Source organism: Aquarana catesbeiana, linkage group LG12 (genome assembly GCF_042186555.1).
Source record: "Aquarana catesbeiana isolate 2022-GZ linkage group LG12, ASM4218655v1, whole genome shotgun sequence".
NCBI classification, from domain to species: Eukaryota; Metazoa; Chordata; class Amphibia; order Anura; family Ranidae; genus Aquarana; species Aquarana catesbeiana.
In genome coordinates, this window is record NC_133335.1 from 47,506,576 (window position 1) to 47,524,884 (window position 18,309).

At 44.6% G+C, this 18,309-nt stretch overlaps 1 protein-coding gene across 1 annotated transcript in view; it reads right to left on the reverse strand.

The window, feature by feature from the left end:
- Nucleotides 1-1,435: 1,435 nt before the first annotated feature.
- Nucleotides 1,436-18,309, reverse strand: part of LOC141114176 (integrin alpha-IIb-like) — a 162,022-nt gene continuing 145,148 nt past the window's right edge. The window contains exons 26-30 of the mRNA XM_073607709.1: nt 17,489-17,656; nt 17,111-17,224; nt 15,757-15,858; nt 3,225-3,347; nt 1,436-3,108 (exon numbers count right to left, since the gene is read on the reverse strand). Of these exons, the coding sequence (XP_073463810.1) occupies nt 3,043-3,108; nt 3,225-3,347; nt 15,757-15,858; nt 17,111-17,224; nt 17,489-17,656 (573 nt within the window). The 3' untranslated portion in view covers nt 1,436-3,042. The remainder of the gene's footprint in view (nt 3,109-3,224; nt 3,348-15,756; nt 15,859-17,110; nt 17,225-17,488; nt 17,657-18,309) is intronic.

Here is an 18,309-nt window from a genome sequence, read left to right on the forward strand (position 1 = left end):
AGATACCAAACATGTCACCCTTTATAATTGCACGCACTCGTGGAATGGCGACGAACTACGGTACCTATGAATTTCCATAGGCGACGCTTTAAAAAATTTTTACGGTTACCAGGTTTGAGCTACAGAGGAGGTCTAGAGCTAGAATTATTGCTCTCGCTCTGACGATCGCGGCGATACCTCACATGTGTGGTTTGAACACCGTTTACATATGCGGGCGCGACTTCCGTATGCGTTTTCTTCGCTGCACGAGCTCGCGGGGACAGGGGCACTTTAACTTTTTTTTTTTTTTTTTTTTATTTATTTTATTTATTTTTGTACTTAATAAATTGTGTTTAAATTTTTTTTTTTCTTTTACTTTTATTGCTGTCACAAGGAATGTAAACATCCCTTGTGACAGTAATAGGTGGTGACAGGTACTCTTTATGGAGGGATGGGGGGGTCTAAAAGACCCCCCATCCCTCCTTTACACTTCAAAGTATTCAGATCGCCAAAAACGGCGATTCTGAATACTGTGTACTTTTTTAAATTCGGCGCCATTGGCAGCCGAGTAAACGGGAAGTGACGTCATGACGTCGCTTCCGCGTTTACAACGAGAAGCCTGGAACGAAGCCTCTCGCAGCTTCGTTCCAGCCCGCCCCCAGCCGCCGAAGGCAGCCGAATGGACACCGGGCCTCCCGATCGCACGGGAGGCCCGGGTAACAGCGGCGGGAGGCGGCGGGAGGGGGGGGATGTCCCCTCCCGCTCCTCCGGTATAACAGCCGAGCGGCTTTTAGCCGCATCGGTTGTTATACACGGGTAGCCGATCGCCCGCTGTAAACAACGGTACTGGGATGATGCCTGCAGCTGCGGGCATCATCCCGGTATAACCCCGGAAAGCCGAGTACACATATCTGCGTACGGTCGGCGGGAAGGGGTTAAAACTGGGAAAACTCCACCATTACTAAGATCCCCGCATAACCTTGGACAACCCACATCATTAATAACATCCCCCTTTATAACCCAGGACAACCCCTGTCAAACCTTATCATTACTATCATCACTTTCCCCCCTCCACCTCTTATGACCTGGGAAATCCTCTGTCATCACTAATACTCCCCATTTAACTAGGGACAACCCTCATCATTACTAAGACTCTACTTATAACTCAAGACAATACTTGTCAACACTAACATCCCCCCCTGGGACAACCCCACCAATACCCCTCTCTTATACCCAGGACAACCTCATTATCACTAACCTCCCTTCCTCATAACCTGGGACAAACGCCATTATAACTAACACCTTATTACCCGGCACAACCCTCATCATCACTAAATATAGAAAAAATGGGACTTTAAATGAGACACTAGGTCTCCATCCCTATACGTAAATACATAAAACAGGAGAGTTGGGACTTTAAATGAGGTGAGCAAAGAAGACCAGGGGGACAGTCAAACATAGCATAAAACACTTTATTGATACATAGTATTGCAATGACACAATTGTAGTTCCAGTGTAGATAGTTATAACAAGTCGTGTAGCAGTCACATCCTAACTGATACATGGTAAACATGGTAAACAGCCCCAAAATGGATGCAGGGAGAATAATACTATTCTGGAAGGAATATTCACTAAAGTAGTCATAGGGTGATAAAAAACTTATAAGTATATGGTTGTCTGGTGCATGTAATAAGTCCGACGCGTTTCGTGTATTGAACACTCTTCAGGGGCGATATAGCACCAGGGTCTACAAAGGAAAAAAAAACAATGGGATAAAAACTGTATAAGAAAAAAAAAAAAAAAAAAAAAGGCAAAACCTCTAATCTTCAATGGGTACTCATCATCACTAAGGCAGTCCATAAATGGTGCAATTTTATTTCCTGCAAACACTGATGTGTTGATGGAGGAAGCCGTACTGTGTCCCCCAGGCAGGGATGGCTCCCCCCTGCCAAGAGAGAGAACACGATGATTATTGCTAGCAGCTATAGCCACTGGCAATAATCACATACCGAAAATCCGACATGCTGGTTGTACCCAAGTCTATAGAAGGATCAACTTGGGTACAATCAGCTTGCCCATAGATGGTTTTGAACCATCTATGGCCGGTCTATCACCTGTCTATGGCAGTGCTGCAAGCACAGCTGGTAAACATCTACCTTATATGTATGTCATGTGTGTTTTTAGCTGTTTGCCTGGAGTTTAGCTTTAGTGTCTTCGTACATAAACAAAAACCGCAGCAATTTGAAATCTCTCAACGCTGGCTTTCCTTAAATCATGGGTGCTCAACCTGTGTCCCTTCAGGGGACACAAGTTGCAGAACTGCAAGTCTCATGAGGCATTGCAAGGCTGACAGTTACAAGCATTACTCCCAAAGGCCGAGGCATGATGGGACTTGAAGTTCCACAACATCTGGAGGGCCACAGGTTGAGGGCCTCAGGTTGATGCCTTAAATTCACCATAAAGCTGATCTACTCGTATGTAGGCCGGTTGCGCTATTTTTTTCCATATCCAACAAAGTGCACTTTGTGTGGCCAGCAGGAGGATGGGCTCCCATAACCTTCCTATCATTTATCTAGTGCGGTTTAAAAAATAAAGAGGCATCTGATTGGCTGTTATGGGTCACATTATACATAAAAAAAAACATATCTTTTTATTTCCCTTTAATTTTTATAATGGAGACCACGGTAACGTAAATCAGAACTAAACCCCCCTAGAAGCTGCCATCTTAGCCTATGTTTGCTCTGCAGTTGCCATGTTGCTGCACATTTAAACTGATATTCATGCACAAGCAACTGTGATGGTTATCATTCCTGGCATTTGTAAGCAATGTTTTAGGAAACCGTTAAATCAATTGGTTTAGTTCCATTTTAACTATAGAGAATCTACAAGTATAACACATACAACATAAAGGTTACAAAGGCTAATACTTCAGTACTTTAATAGCAAGTTGGCAATGATAAACAATTACAGAGTGTTTACAATAATGTACAAAACTGTAACACATTTGTATTTAATTTCTATTTTTTTTTTAAAAAGCACAGGCAATAAAATGTAAATAGTCCATTATTTGTCTTCGGTTAAATCTTCCTGATCATCTGATGGAGGTAGTGTCCTTCTGAAGAATCCCAGCTACAAAATAAAATGATAAAACATTAATATTTATTTATAATAAGTGAATCAAAAATTTCTTAGATTGACTTTTATGGGAAAGCAGTTGATATGACAGCGGCCATTTTGCAGCTCACCTTCCACATGACAAATACAAACAATGCCAAGATAAGCAGCCCCCCAAGAACTCCTAGGATTATCCACCACGTAGGAATCTCTTTCTGTCCATCCGGAGTCACCCACTGAACCACCGTGACAGCCTGAGGTAAGAGGAAGGGATATCAGAGAGGAAAAATACAGTAAGAAATCATAGCTTAAATTTTAATCATTATATTAATTTCCACATTGTTTTTCAATGACCCATAACCGCTCCCTGTTTATTTGAACAATCTTGAAGTTTGTAAACTTTGTGAAGTTCCCTACACATGTACTTCCTTGTATTCTGGTAGTAGGCACTGCTGTGCTGTGTCACACATTTCACAGAGCCTGTCTTATAAACTACAGATGTGGAATCCCTGGGAAGCTTTGTCACATAAGCCAATCTCTGACCTCTGCAGTTGCGGAAAGAAACAAGCGGATTTCATATTTCTAATTGCTAGGTGAACACTGGCCAAATCTTGGAAGCAACTGACCCTTAACTTTGTGGAGGTGAAACAGTCACTATGGTGCACGAGAAATTTACTGCAATTCCTAACGACACCTATCCTGAATTTTTCAAAACATAGTACCCATGGCTAGAATACAATCACCATATAAACCTAGATCATTCCTTTCTCTCGCTCTGAGACCACCCCACCCTCCACAAAACCAAGGCTGCCATATGCCTGGCTAGACCCGGCTGGTTTACAACTCCTGGCCCTGAATTTCTCATTCTTAATTCTTTCCCTCCAACCCCATCCCTCCTCTTATTCTTCCACTCTTCTTTTATTTTCCACTACTCCTTCTTTTCTCCATCCTTCAGCTGGATTCTTTTTGACCTGTGCTTTTTCCTATTCTTCCTCCTCTTGCTACTAGCAATAGCGATAAATGCCATATGATGTACAATCCTGCAACATAACAATCACCATCATCACTACGACCTTCAACACACATAATCCTAGCATATTGTACCACTTTAATCTAAACCACAGTTGCCAGTTATCCTCTTAATCAACCAGGCCAATACATACTGTAATATTTTCTGCTTATCTTGATGCTCTGTAACCCCATTACTGTCTATCTGTACCCTTGTGGTGTTTTAAGAATAATTCCAGTTATTGATATAATATACAAAGTTACTTTGGTTCAGATTGGATTAATGCACAGTATCTCACAAAAGTGAGTGTACCCCTCACATTTTTGTAAATATTTCATTATATCTTTTCATGTGACAACACTGAAGAAATTAAGCTTTGCTACAATGTAAAGTAGTGAGTGTACAGCTTGTATAACAGTGTAAATTTTCTGTCCCTCAACTAGGTATGAGCTTCGTGTTCGAATCGAAAGCATGTTCGACTTGAACATTGCCTGTTCGGCCGTTCGCTGAATTCTGAACGATATGGGCAGTTCACGCCAAATTCGAGTGGCGCGTCACAGCCCATAATTCACTGCAGCATCGCAGTGCATTGCTGGCTGATGATTGGCCAAGCATGCACTATGGCCCGCATGCTTGGCCAATCACAGCGCCGTCTGTACAGAGAGCCGCAATTGGCCAAAGCCAATGGCTTTGGCTCAGGAGGTTTAGTACACGCCCCACACTATATAAGGCCGCCTGCACGGCGGCCCTGTGTAGTGTGTTCTGGCGTAGAGAGAGAGATAGATAGACAGAGAGACTGTGTCATTTGATTTAGGTTAGATAGAGTAGGCAGGCGAGTCAGTTAGCTGCACTTACAGTGTATTGTGTATATATATACATCCTAGGTGTTGTGTGTGTGTATATATATATATATATATATATATATATATATATATATATATATATATATATATATATACACACTGTATTCAGTTTAGCTAGATCCGTTCCTGTTATTCTCTTCCTACTACTGACCTACTACTGACAGGCAGGCAGGTGGTTTTACAGTATTTACAGCTACCTGAAGAAAATTGCTGGTGTTCTTCTGATCCTATTAGTCCTATTAGCTATAGTATTTACAGTTAGTGTAGTGCGTCCTCTGCACAGTGTGCACCTAAAGATACCTGAAGAAAATTAGTGTTCTTCTGATCCTATTAGTACAGTACCACAGGCAGCTGCAGTATTTACAAGTTAGTGTAGTGCGTCCTCTGCACAGTGTGCACCTAAAGTTACCTGGAGAAAATTAGTGGTGTTCTTCTGATCCTAATAGTACAGTACCACAGGCAGCTGTAGTATTTACAAGTTAGTGTCGTGCGTCCTCTGCACAGTGTGCACCTAAAGCTACCTGAAGAAAATTAGTGGTGTTCTTCTGATCCTAATAGTACAGTACCACAGGCAGCTGTAGTATTTACAAGTTAATGTAGTGCATCCTCTGCACAGTGTGCACCTAAAGCTACCTGAAGAAAATTAGTGGTGTTCTTCTGATCCTATTAGTACAGTACCGCAGGCAGCTGCAGTATTTACAAGTTAGTGTAGTGCGTCCTCTGCACAGTGTGCACCTAAAGCTACCTGAAGAAAATTAGTGGGGTTCTTCTGATCCTATTAGTACAGTACCGCAGGCAGCTGCAGTATTTACAAGTTAGTTTAGTGCGTCCTCTGCACAGTGTGCACCTAAAGATACCTAAACAACATTAGTAGTGTTCTCCTGATCCTATTAGTACAGTACCGCAGGCAGCTGCAGTATTTACAAGTTAGTGTAGTGCGTCCTCTGCGCAGTGTGCACCTAAAGCTACCTGAAGAAAATTAGTGGTGTTCTTCTGATCCTATTAGTACAATACCACAGGCAGCTGTAGTATTTACAAGTTAGTGTATTGCGTCCTCTGCACAGTGTGCACCTAAAGCTTCCTGAAGAAAATTAGTGGTGTTCTTCTGATCCTATTAGTACAGTACCGCAGGCAGCTGCAGTATTTACAAGTTAGTGTAGTGCGTCCCCTGCACAGTGTGCACCTGAAGCTACCTGAAGAAAATTAGTGGTGTTTTTCTGATCCTATTAATACCACAGGCAGGCAGCTACAGTATTTACAGTTAGTGTAGTGCGTCCTCTGCACAGTGTGCACCTAAAGCTACCTGGAGACAACTGCAGTTGTTCTGCTCCTATTAATACCACAGGCAGGCAGCTACAGTATTTACAGCTAGTGTGCTGTGTCCTCTGCACAGTGTGCACCTAAAGCTACCTGAAGAAAATTAGTGGTGTTCTTCTGATCCTATTAATACCACAGGCAGACAGCTACAGCATTTACAGAAGGTGTAGTGCGTCCTCTGCACAGTGTGCACCTAAAGCTACCTGGAGACAATTGCTGTTGTTCTGCTCCTATTAATACCACAGGCAGGCAGCTACAGTATTTACAGTTAGTGCACTGTGCCCTCTGCACAGTGTGCACCTAAAGCTACCTGAAGAAAATTAGTGGTGTTCTTCTGATCCTATTAATACCACAGGCAGGCAGCTACAGTATTTACAGTTAGTGTAGTGCGTCCTCTGCACAGTGTGCACCTAAAGCTACCTGGAGATAATTGCTGTTGTTCTGCTCCTATTAATACCACAGGCAGGCAGCTACAGTATTTACAGTTAGTGTACTGTGTCCTCTGCACAGTGTGCACCTAAAGCTACCTGAAGAAAATTAGTGGTGTTCTTCTGATCCTTTTAATACCACAGGCAAGCAGCTACAGTATTTACAGTTAGTGTAGTGCGTCCTCTGCACAGTGTGCACCTAAAGCTACCTGGAGACAATTACTGTTGTTCTGCTCCTATTAATACCACAGTCGGGCAGCTACAGTATTTACAGTTAGTGTACTGTGTTCTCTGCACAGTGTGCACCTAAAGCTACCTGAATGAAATTGGTGGTGTTCTTCTGATCCTATATTAATACCACAGGCAGGCAGCAACAGTATTTACAGTTAGTGTACTGTGTCCTCTGCACAGTGTGCACCTAAAGCTACCTGAAGAAAATTGGTGGTGTTCTTCTATTCCTATATTAATACCACAGGAAGGCAGCTACAGTATTTACAGTTAGTGTACTGCGTCCTCTGCACAGTGTGCAACTAAAGCTACCTGAATAAAATTGGTGGTGTTCTTCTGATCCTATTAATACCACAGGCAGGCAGCTACAGTATTTACAGTTAGTGTACTGCGTCCTCTGCATAGTGTGCACCTAAAGCTACCTGAATAAAATTGGTGGTGTTCTTCTGATCCTATTAATACCACAGGCAGGCAGCTACAGTATCTACAGTTATTGTACTGCGTCCTCTGCACAGTGTGCACCTAAAGCTACCTGAAGACAATTGCTGTTGTTGTGCTCCTAATAATACCAAAGGCAGGCAGTTACAGTATTTACAGTTAGTGTACTGCGTCCTCTGCACAGTGTGCATCTAAAGCTACCTGAAGACAATTGCTGGTGTTCTCATACTAATAATACTACAGGCAGGCAGTTGATTCTGCTAGCTGCAGTATCAGTATATATATATACATCCCAGCTTTGTGCAGCTACATCTCACTGCAGGCCATTAGTATGTCTGGAAGGCCAACAAGGAGAGGCAGACAGTCACAAGCCAATAAAAGAGGGCAAGCAGGCTCTGTGTTTAGAGGCAACAGTGCTGGTCATGGAGACGGTGCATCCTCATCAGCACGTGGCTGTGGGACACGCTTGCCCTTTTTTTTGGCAGCTGCTCGTGTTGAGCCGCAATATGCGGAAGACTTGATAGAGTGGATGACCGAACCGTCCTCATCGTTCTCATCCTCTCTCACCCAGGCTCAGGGTACTTTGTCTGGCAAAGCAGCTGCCAATGCGGCCTCTTCCCTCGGCTCAATGGCATCAGTCACTCCTTCCCTAGCCCCACCATGTCCTCCTGAGGAGTCCCCCGTACTGTTTGACCACAGTGTTGGGTACATGCTCCAGGAGGATGTCCAGCGTTTTGAAGCTTTGCTCCAGTGATGAGGAGGGAGGGGATGATGAGGTCACTAACTCCACGTGGGTGCCTGATAGGAGAGAGGAGGAGGAGGAGGCACATCACCAACGAGGCAGGATGCCCTCCAGGGGCCAGCTTAAGGGCAGCACACCAACTGCATCACACTGCAGAGCTCCGCATGTGCAGGGCACTGCTGTCTCTGCACGTTATTCCAAAAGTTCTTTGGTGTGGGCCTTTTTTGAGACGAGTGCATCAGATCCCACCGCTGCTATTTGCTATTTGCAACATATGTCTCAAGCGTATCTCTCGTGGCCAAAACATCTCCTGCTTGGGTACCACATGCTTGACCAGACATATGTTGACCTGCCATGCAGTTCGTTGGCAAGCGTACCTAAAAGACCCACACCGAAGAACAAAGAGGACCTCTCCTTGCTCCTCATCAGCAGGGATCTCCAACCCCACTATACCTTCAGTCCTCTCTGAGACCTGCACTGAAAGGAATGAAGGTGTAGAATAGGTGTGTCACAGCCAAGTACTTGGGGGCAATCTGCTATCGGTACACCGACATCAGATTGTACCAGGCAAATTTCACCACCGAAAGAAGCTTGCTCCCAGCCATCCACATGCCCAGCGGTTCAATGCTAGCTTGGCTAAATTGCTAGCACTTCAACTGCTGCCTTTTCAGTTGGTAGACTCTGCCCCTTCCATGAGTTTGTGTAATGTGCGGTTCCTCAGTGGCAGGTTCCCAAACGCGACTTTTTCTCACGGAAGGCGATTCCGGCTCTCTACCGGCATGTGGAAGGCAATGTCTTGGCCTCGCTGGACAGGGCAGTCAGCAGTAAGGTGCATATTACCGCTGACTCATGGTCCAGCAAGCATGGACAGGGACGTTACCTATCCTTCACCGTGCACTGGGTGACTCTTCTGGCAGCTGGGAAGGATGCAGGACAGGGTGCAGTAGTGTTGGAGGTTGTTCTGCCACCACGCCTCCAAAATGCTACTAGTGGTGATTCTGCCACACCTCTCTCCTCCACCCCCTCCTTTTCTTCTTCCTCCATGTCCTCTTCCTGTGCTGATTTGACTTCGGAACCAGCGGTGCTTTGTAGGCGTTCAAGGGGCTATGCAAGCACGCAGGCCAAAAGATGCCATGCGGTGCTTGAGCTGGTGTGCTTAAGGAATTTAACCTGCCCAAGAACTGCCTAATCTGTGACATGCCCACCAGGTGGAACTCATCGTTGGCCATGCTGCAGCGGCTGCACATGCAGCAGAGGGCCATCAATGAGTACCTGTGCGACTATGGCACCAGGACAGGGTCAAGGGAGCTTGTTTTTTTTTCCCCACGCCAGTGGGCCATGATCAGGGATGCATGCACTGTCCTGTCACCATTTGAGGAGGCCACGAGGATGGTGAGCAGTGACAGTGCTTGCATCAGTGACACTGTCCCCCTTGTCCACCTGTTGGAGCACATGCTGCGTGGAATAATGGACAGGGCACTTGAGGCAGAACAGAGGCAGGAAGAGGAGGACTTCCTTAGCTCTCAAGACCCCCTTTATCCAGACAGTGTTCCTGCATGCCCGCCGATCACACAGGAAGAGAACGTGGAGGAGGAGGAGGAAGAGGAGGATTGCGTCAGCATGGAAGTGGAGCCTGGCACTCAGCATCAGCAGCAGTCTTTAAGGGATCATTTACAGTCCCAAGAAACCCATGGACTTGTATGTGGCTGGGAGGAGGTGGCTGCGGATCATGTCGTCCTTACTGACCCAGAGGACTCCGGACCGAATGCCTCAGCAAATCTACGCTGCATGGCCTCCCTGATCCTGCAAAGCCTGCGGAAGGATCCTCGTATTCGTGGTATCAAGGAGAGGGATCAATACTGGCTGGCAACCCTCCTTGATCCACGTTACAAGGGTAAGGTTGCGGACCTTATCTTGCCGTCGCAGAGGGAGCAGAGGATGAAACATCTTCGGGAGGCCTTGCAGAAAGGTCTGTGTAACGCGTTCCCAGAGACTGCGAGGTTACAAACTCCTGTTCCTGGACAACGTGTTGCTGAGGTTTCGGTCAGTCAAACAAGGAGCGGTGGAGAAGGTCTGAACGATGCGTTCAGACAATTTTTTAGTCCGCAGCCCCAAGGTATTATCGGTTCCAGCAACCATCGCCAGCATCTGTTTTACATGGTGCAGGAATACCTAGGGGCAAGATCTGACTTTGACACTTTTCCCACCGAAAATCCTCTGGGTTACTGGGTCTTGAGGATGGATCACTGGCCAGAGCTTGCACAGTATGCAATTGAGCTACTGGCCTGTCCTGCATCCAGCGTTCTTTCGGAACGCACATTCAGTGCTGCTGGAGGTTTTATAACCGTTCACAGGTGCACCTGTCCACCGAATCGGTCGATCGGCTGACCTTCATAAAAATGAATCAGTCTTGGATCACCAACTACCAAGCACCTGATGCTGATGTAACCGATTGATTTTTTTTTAATGTCAGATCCCTTCAAGACTTCCTATGCTGATGCTGAGTGACTATCCTGTTATGCTGAGTGACAATCCTCTTCCTCCTCAATTTTCATGCTGATAGCTTGTAAGAACATTTTTGGTTCTGGGTGCCACCACCAGTGGCTAAGGCCCAGTTTTTCAGCCCCTGTTTAACAGGGGTGTGTAATTATAATTTTTGATGCAATATTTTACAGCAGGGCTCGTTCCTGCGCTCCAACTAGAGTATCTGTGAGGGGTTGCAGTGTTGTGGCACCAGTGCCTAAGGCACAATTTTTCTGCCCCTGTTCAACAGGGACATGTAATTACAATTCTTGATCTAATATTTCACAGCAGGGCCCGTTTCTGCGCCCACCAAGAGTAACTGTGAGGACTTACAGTGTTGTGTCAACCACCACCAAAGGCCCAATTTTTCTGCCCCTGTTCAACAGGTGCATGTAATTACAATTCTTGATCTAATATTTCACTGCAGGGCCCGTTTCTGCGCCCACCAAGAGTAACTGTGAGGACTTACAGTGTTGTGACAACACCAACACCTAAGGCCCCAATTTCTGCAGAGTATATAGGGCAGGCCCCTACTTTCAAACAACCAACTTACAAACGACTCCTACTTGCAAACGGAAGGAGACAACAGGAAGTGAGATGAAATCTACCCTTAGGAAGGGAAATTCTCTCCTGTAAGAGTTAATATGGGAAAAACGTGTCTCCTTTCCACTGATGCTTTATCACCAATCCTTGTTTCACTAAAAACCCCAAATTGTCAAAAAACATTTGTCATTGGGACAGAGGTAAAGTGAAGTGAAGTGAGGTAAAATCTTCTGAAGAGGTGCACAGACAGCAAAACAAATGTCACAGGGGTGATAAGCCTTCCCTATGTTTTCCAAAAAGCTTAAAAATAGATTTTTTGGCTGGAGCTACATTTTAAAAATATACCAGTTCAAAATTACAAACAGATTCTACTTAACAACAAACCTACAGTCCCTGTCTTGTTTGCACCGCCCGTATACTGCTGTTCAGAGGGCCTGGGGCCCCACGCCTTTCCTTTTTTTAATTTGGGTGCGGGGTTCCCCTTAATAGCCATACAAGACCCAAAGGGCCTGGTAATGGACGGGGGAGGGTACCCATGCCGTTTGTCTCACTGATTTTTATCAATATTACCGGGACCGGACATTACATTAAAGCCGTAAGCAGTTTTAAATGACTTTTATTACTTTAAAAATTTCATTTTGTGCAGGGACTGTTCTAAGCACGGGAAACACATGCCACTTTACAGCCATACTATAGACACCCCCAAGTATGATATTTAAAGGGATATTTGACTTTTTTTTCACTTTAAGCATCATTAAAATCACTGCTCCCGAAAAAACGGCCGTTTTTAAAACTTTTTTTTGCATTGATACATGTCCCCTGGGGCAGAAACCGGGTCCTCAAACTCTTTTTAGGACAATACCATGCAAATTAGCCTTTAAAATTAGCACTTTTGATTTTGAACGTTTGAGTCCCATAGACTTCAATGGGTTTCTAACGTTCGTGCGAATTTACGGTCCGTTCGCAGGTTCTGGTGCGAACCGAACCGGGGGGTGTTCAGCTTATCCCTACCCCCAACTGATAATGTCCAAATTGGGCCCAATTAGCCGTTTTCCCTCCCCAGTGTCATGTGACTCGTTAGTGTTACAAGGTCTCAGGTGTGAATGGGTAGTAGGTGTGTTAAATTTGGTGTTATTGCTCTCACTCTCTCATACTGGTCACTGGAAGTTCATCATAGGACCTCATGGCAAAGAACTCTCTGAGAATCTGAAAAAAAGAAGTGTTGCTCTACAAAAAGATGGCCAAAGCTATAAGAAGATTGCCAAGACCCTGAAACTAAGCCACAGCATGGTGGCCAAGACCATACAGCGGTTTAACAGGACAGGTTCCATTCAGAACAGGCGTCGCCATGGTCGACCAAAGAAGATGTGTGCACGTGCTCAGCATCATATCCAGAGGTTGTCTTTGAGGAAATAGACGTAAGAGTGCTGCCAGCATTGCTGCAGATGTTAAAGGGTCAGTCTGTCAGTGCTCAGACCATACACTGCACACTGCATCAAAATGGTCTGCATGGCTGTCATCCCAGAAGGAAGCCTCTTCTAAAGATGATGCACAAGAAAGCCCGCAAACAGTTTGCTGAAGACAAGCAGATTAAGGACATTACTGGAACCATGCCCTGTGGTCTGATGAGACCAAGATAAACTTATTTGTTTCAGATGGTGTCAAGCGTGTGTGGCAGCAGCCAGGTGAGGAGTACAAAGACAAGTGTGTCTTGCTTGCAGTCAAGCATGGTGGTGGGAATGTCATGGTCTGGGGCTGCATGAGTGCTGCTGGCTACAGTTGCTACAGCTCATTGAGGGGACCATGAATGCCAACATGTACTGTGACATACTGAAGCAGAGCATGATCCTGTCCCTTCAGAGACTGGGCTGCAGGCAGTATTCCAACATTATAACGACGCCAAACACACCTCCAAGATGACCACTGTCTTGCTGAAGAAACTGAGGGTAAAGGTGATGGACTGGCCAAGCATGTCTCCAGACCTAAACCCTATTAAGCATCTGTGGGGCATCCTCAAACGGAAGGTGGAGGAGCGCAAGGTCTCTAACATCCACCAGCTCTGTGATGTCATCATGGAGGAGTGGAAGAGGACTCCAGTGGCAACCCGTGAAGTTCTGGTAAACTCCATGCCCAAGAGGGTTAAGGCAGTGCTTGAAAATAATGGTGGCCACACTAAATATTGATACTTTGTGCCCAATTTGGACATTTTCACTTTTGTTGCCAGCAGTTTAGACAATAAAGGCTGTCAGTTGAGTTATTTTAAGGGGACAGCAAATTTACACTGTTATACAAGCTGCACACTCACTACTTTACATTGTAGCAATGTATCATTTGTTCAGTGTTGTCACATGAAAAGATGTAATAAAATATTTACAAAAATGTGAGGGGTGTACCTATGTACAGTATATGACATACCTGGCTGATGCTGCTGGAAAGTGGAAATCACTGAAGTAGACACCACTACTCCAGTCATCTCCACTTACTTCTAGGCCCAGTGTTGAGCGGTTGGCATGATGTATTGTGAAGACGGTAGGTTGGCCATTCAGCATAGGCACTATTTAGAGAATGCTTTGCATTTTCTGAATGAATGCAAAAGGTTCCCTGACTGGACGAGGTGCCCCACCTCTTCACCTGGTCCAATCAGAGAATGCTTTGCATTCATTCAGGAAATACAAAGCATTCTCTGAATGGCGCCTGTGCCGAGCAGCAAACCTACTGTGTTCACAATGCATCAGGCCAGCTGCTCGGCATGGGGCCCAGAAGCAAGTGAAGATCACTGGAGTAGTGACGTCTACTTCAGTGATTTCCAACTTGAAGCAGCATCGGCCAGATATGTATTATACATTGCTGGACCAATGTAACTATGTATAACATACCAATACCTGGAAATATTCTTTAACCCTTCCTATCCACGCTATAGCCGAAAGACGGCTACAATGCGCGCTTACTTTGCCAGTGGGGTGTCCTTCAAACTCAGCTGATCACAGATCGGGGTAAAGGGCCAAACACAGCAGCCATAACCAGCTTGTGTTTACATCCGTGATCAACTGTCATTGCACACAGCTGATCACGGATGTAAACACAAGCTGGTTATCGGATTTCCTTTCCTCATGCTGACGGTGTGAGGAAGGGAGAAGAGAGCCGATAACCGACTTGTGTTAAAGGGACATCTGCACTGATAATCAGGGCACTGATTATCAGTGTTCTGATTATTAGTGCAGTCACAATAGTGCCCAACAGTGCTGTCAATCAGTGCCCATCATTGCTGCCAATCAGTGCCCACCAGTGCTGCCAATCAGTGCCCACCAGTGCTACCAATCAGTGCCCATCAGTGCCTCCTCATCGGTGTCACCTATCAGTACCTATCAGTGTCACTTATCAGTGCAGCCTCATCAGTCCCGCTTCATTAGTGTACACCACTGCCGCCTAATCAGTGCCACCTATCAGTGACTATTAGTGCCATCAGTGCTGCTTCATCATTTAAATTTTGGCCTGGGCAGGAAGGGGGTGAAAGTGCCCAGTAGGCAAGTGGTTAATTATTGTACTTTCTATATGCCTTTTAAAACCTTAAAATAAAAACCTAATAAAACGCTTTGTGAAAGTCAGTTTATCTAAATTACTCCCTCTTGTTCTCCATCACAAATATTCACTGCATATTAACCTCCCTGGCAGTATGATTATTTCATATTTTTGATGCTGAAAGCGGTACCATTATTTTGCAATTATTCAATAACATAATCAAATCAAAAACACTGAAATTTGCTCAGTTGCAGAATTGTCGCTGTCATTACTTTCCAGTGTTTGATGACGGATTACCCCACAAATCACTATCGCTCAATTCTGCGAGTGATTCTAATTTATTATCGCTGTTTTCTAGCTGGTCTAAAACCTCTTTTGATGTAAAGGGACGGTTTTGGTTGCTATGGACAATCTCCAGTTTCCAGGCAGAAAGAACATTTTTTTTAATATAAAACTGCATGCAGGCCACTGGAGAAACCGCTAGGGACAAAAGGGAATTTCATACAGTAATGTAATTTGTAAGATTACAGTATACTGTATGTATTGTGTGTGTTTCACTTCTTGAATTTGGCGCCATTCTCCGTCCTCGTACGTCGCAATGCTCGCAGGGAACGGAGCTCGGCTCCGTGATGAATCGAGCGTAGGACGAGCCGCTCACACTGCGGGGAGACATTGCACTATCCAGGGGACAAGGTAAGTAAGCTCTTCCTGGATCCTGCAATGCGATCCCGAGTCTGGCTCGGGGTTTTGGTTCTGAAATTCCACCCCGAGCCAGACTCGGGAATACCGCCAGGGAGGTTAAAGTGGAACTAAAGGCTTAATACTCACCTGTTCAACGGTTCTGCACTAGCCTTGGCATCTTCTTCTGAGTGCTGGTCTTCGTGCCTCTTCATTGGCCAGCGAGGGATGATGTCAATCCTGCGCATGTACAAGATGCCATCAACCCAGCACTCAGATTGTCCCGACGCTGTAAGCTGAGCTGCACTAGCAATTTATTGACAATTGTGTTTAATGAACCTCCAAAAGTGCTAATAGGGGTCCCAGAGAACGTACTTGAGTTTCTGTGTCCTTAACAGTGGTAGGTTTTATCCTGTAGGGAACGCCGGTCACCTGGAAGTAACCTCGGGAAGTCAGGTTGAAGGGCTGCTGAGGTCTCTGTTGAAGAAAAATAATATTTATTAGGAAACATAAATTATATGTAAACCCAATCATCAAAATTCACATATTAGTTTTGATATTTTAGTGTAATTTCAAAAGTAATATTACATTTTTTTGACTACTTTCTCCCAATCCTTCTTTGAATCATTTAGATGCTCATTGGCAGACTTCAGACAGACCTGTACATGTGCCTTCTTGAGAATGGGGACCTTGCAGGTGCTGCAGGATTTCAATACATGGCGGCATATTGTGTTACCAATGGTTTGTTGGGTGACTGTGGTCCCAACTTTTTCATGATCACCACAGAGAGCGACTGATGGTTATTCTGTGTTTCTTTCTTTTGTAAATAATCGCTCTAACAGTTTTCTCCTTCTCACCAAGCTTCTTGCTGATGGTCTTGTAGACCATTCCAGCCTTGTGCAGGTCTACAATCTTGTCCCTGTTGTTCTTTGACAGCTCTTTGGTCTTGCCCATGATGGTGAGGTTTGAATGGAAGAAAGAGATTCTGTGGACAGGTGTCTTTTATACACATAACGAGTTGTCATTAGGAGCATGAGCACATACTGTAGCCAGTCTGTGGGAGCCAGAATTATTGTTGGTTGGTAGGGGATCAAATACTTATTTTACTCACTGAACTGCAACTCAATTTATAACATTTGTATCATTTGTATCATGTGTTTTTTTAGGATTTTTGGTTGACATTCTGTCTCTATCATTTAAAATACACCTATGATAAAAATTATAGACCCTTAATTTCTTTGTAAGTGAGCAAACTTACGAAATCTGCAGGGGGTCAAACGTTTATTTTCCCCACTGTATAAAGACCTCTACTTTACAAATGGAACCTCTTTCACACGAAAGGCTGAGCCCACATGGAGGGCCCAGTATGATTTACTACCTTGCATGGTCAAAGCACAGGTTCATTTTAAGGGTTTCCGCATGGCTTCTAGCTCCTCCAGTAGATCACAATTTATTAAATATAAATCGGAAACCTAGTATGATAACTTTGCCTCTGATCGTGATCTCTTGACCTGCATACTTGTTCCTAAGCAGTGCCTCAGCAGATATTGAAGGGAGAGGATTAAAATGACAAACAGGTGACTGGCATAGATCAGCAGTGGCAGATGTTGTATTTTTCTTAGTACAAGTTTCCTTTAACAAATATATTTTTCTTACAAGGCCCTGAGAAACATGGGGATTGTTTTAAGCAGACCCTGGTTAGTAGTCACCACCAAATGTTTACACTTACCTTCATGAAGCTGGAAATCCATAGCACGGACTCAAGCGCTACCGTCACCCTCTTTCCCTTATCCAGATTCTTGATGATGCACTCAGCCTTCCAGCAGGGTGAGTCACTGCAGTGCTGTAAAAAATATATATATATTCACAGCAAATTTTTTATGCATAGACCCCTAAGTCCACATATGTGCAGTTCCAGATGTCTGAAATGACTTGAAGGATGTGTAAGGATCAGCTACATCTGCTGCAGACTGATGCATAAAATTAGCAGGTTACAATTACATTGGCACAGATTTTTCCTTGCTGATTCTATATGGTTTGCTGTCCTACCGAACCAATACCGAACAGTGTAGCTATGGGTCATGGAAGATATAGTAATGATTGTTACCAGCGTAATAGGCTGTTTGTGCTTGGGTCCATCCTTGATGCTTGTACTGTTTTCGGTTCCTGTATTCCCACCATCTTGATCCATGCCTGACACCTCTCTCTTCCACAGTTTTTGATAATCTCCCTTAGTGATTTTTGAAGGTGTTTTAGTTGGTTCTGCAACGTCCAGCTGAGAAGCACAAATAATAAGCAAAGATTTAGCCAATGCCAGCTGGCTACATTCAAATTCAAATTCAAATTTATAACATTATCAAAACAATCACTATATCACAAAGTTGGTTAACGTGAACCTGTGCTTTGCCCAATGTATTCACTTACAGTTGCTCGCCTTTTGTTTGCATCCCACCTCTCTAGAGCAAGAGTCTCCAAACATTCCGAACAAAGGGCCATTTTACTAGCTTTCAGACTTTGAGGGGCAATAATGTGGCCAGTGTGACTAGAAAATGTCCTGGAAGTAAACAGCACTCCATCATCGGTTTTAGTGGGAGAATGGTGCCCTATTATTGGTTTCAGTGGAAGGAATAATGCCCCATTGTTTTTTTTTATTAAATTCTTTTTTATTCATTTTTTAGGCATACAAATAACAACAGGCCACATTTGCGGCCGACAACCACCGACTAGAACACAGTTGCCGGTGGACATTTACATACAAAAACACAGACCTAAATTGAGAACTCCCCCCTCCCTCCCCCCCCAAACAACAAAGCTTTTGCCCAGATACATACTGTCCAAGTTGGCCTCCAGACTGGAGGAAGGCACTAGGAGACACCGCACCCTCGCTGTCTAACAACTTGGGTCGTGATGCTTGATACCGTCAAAAAC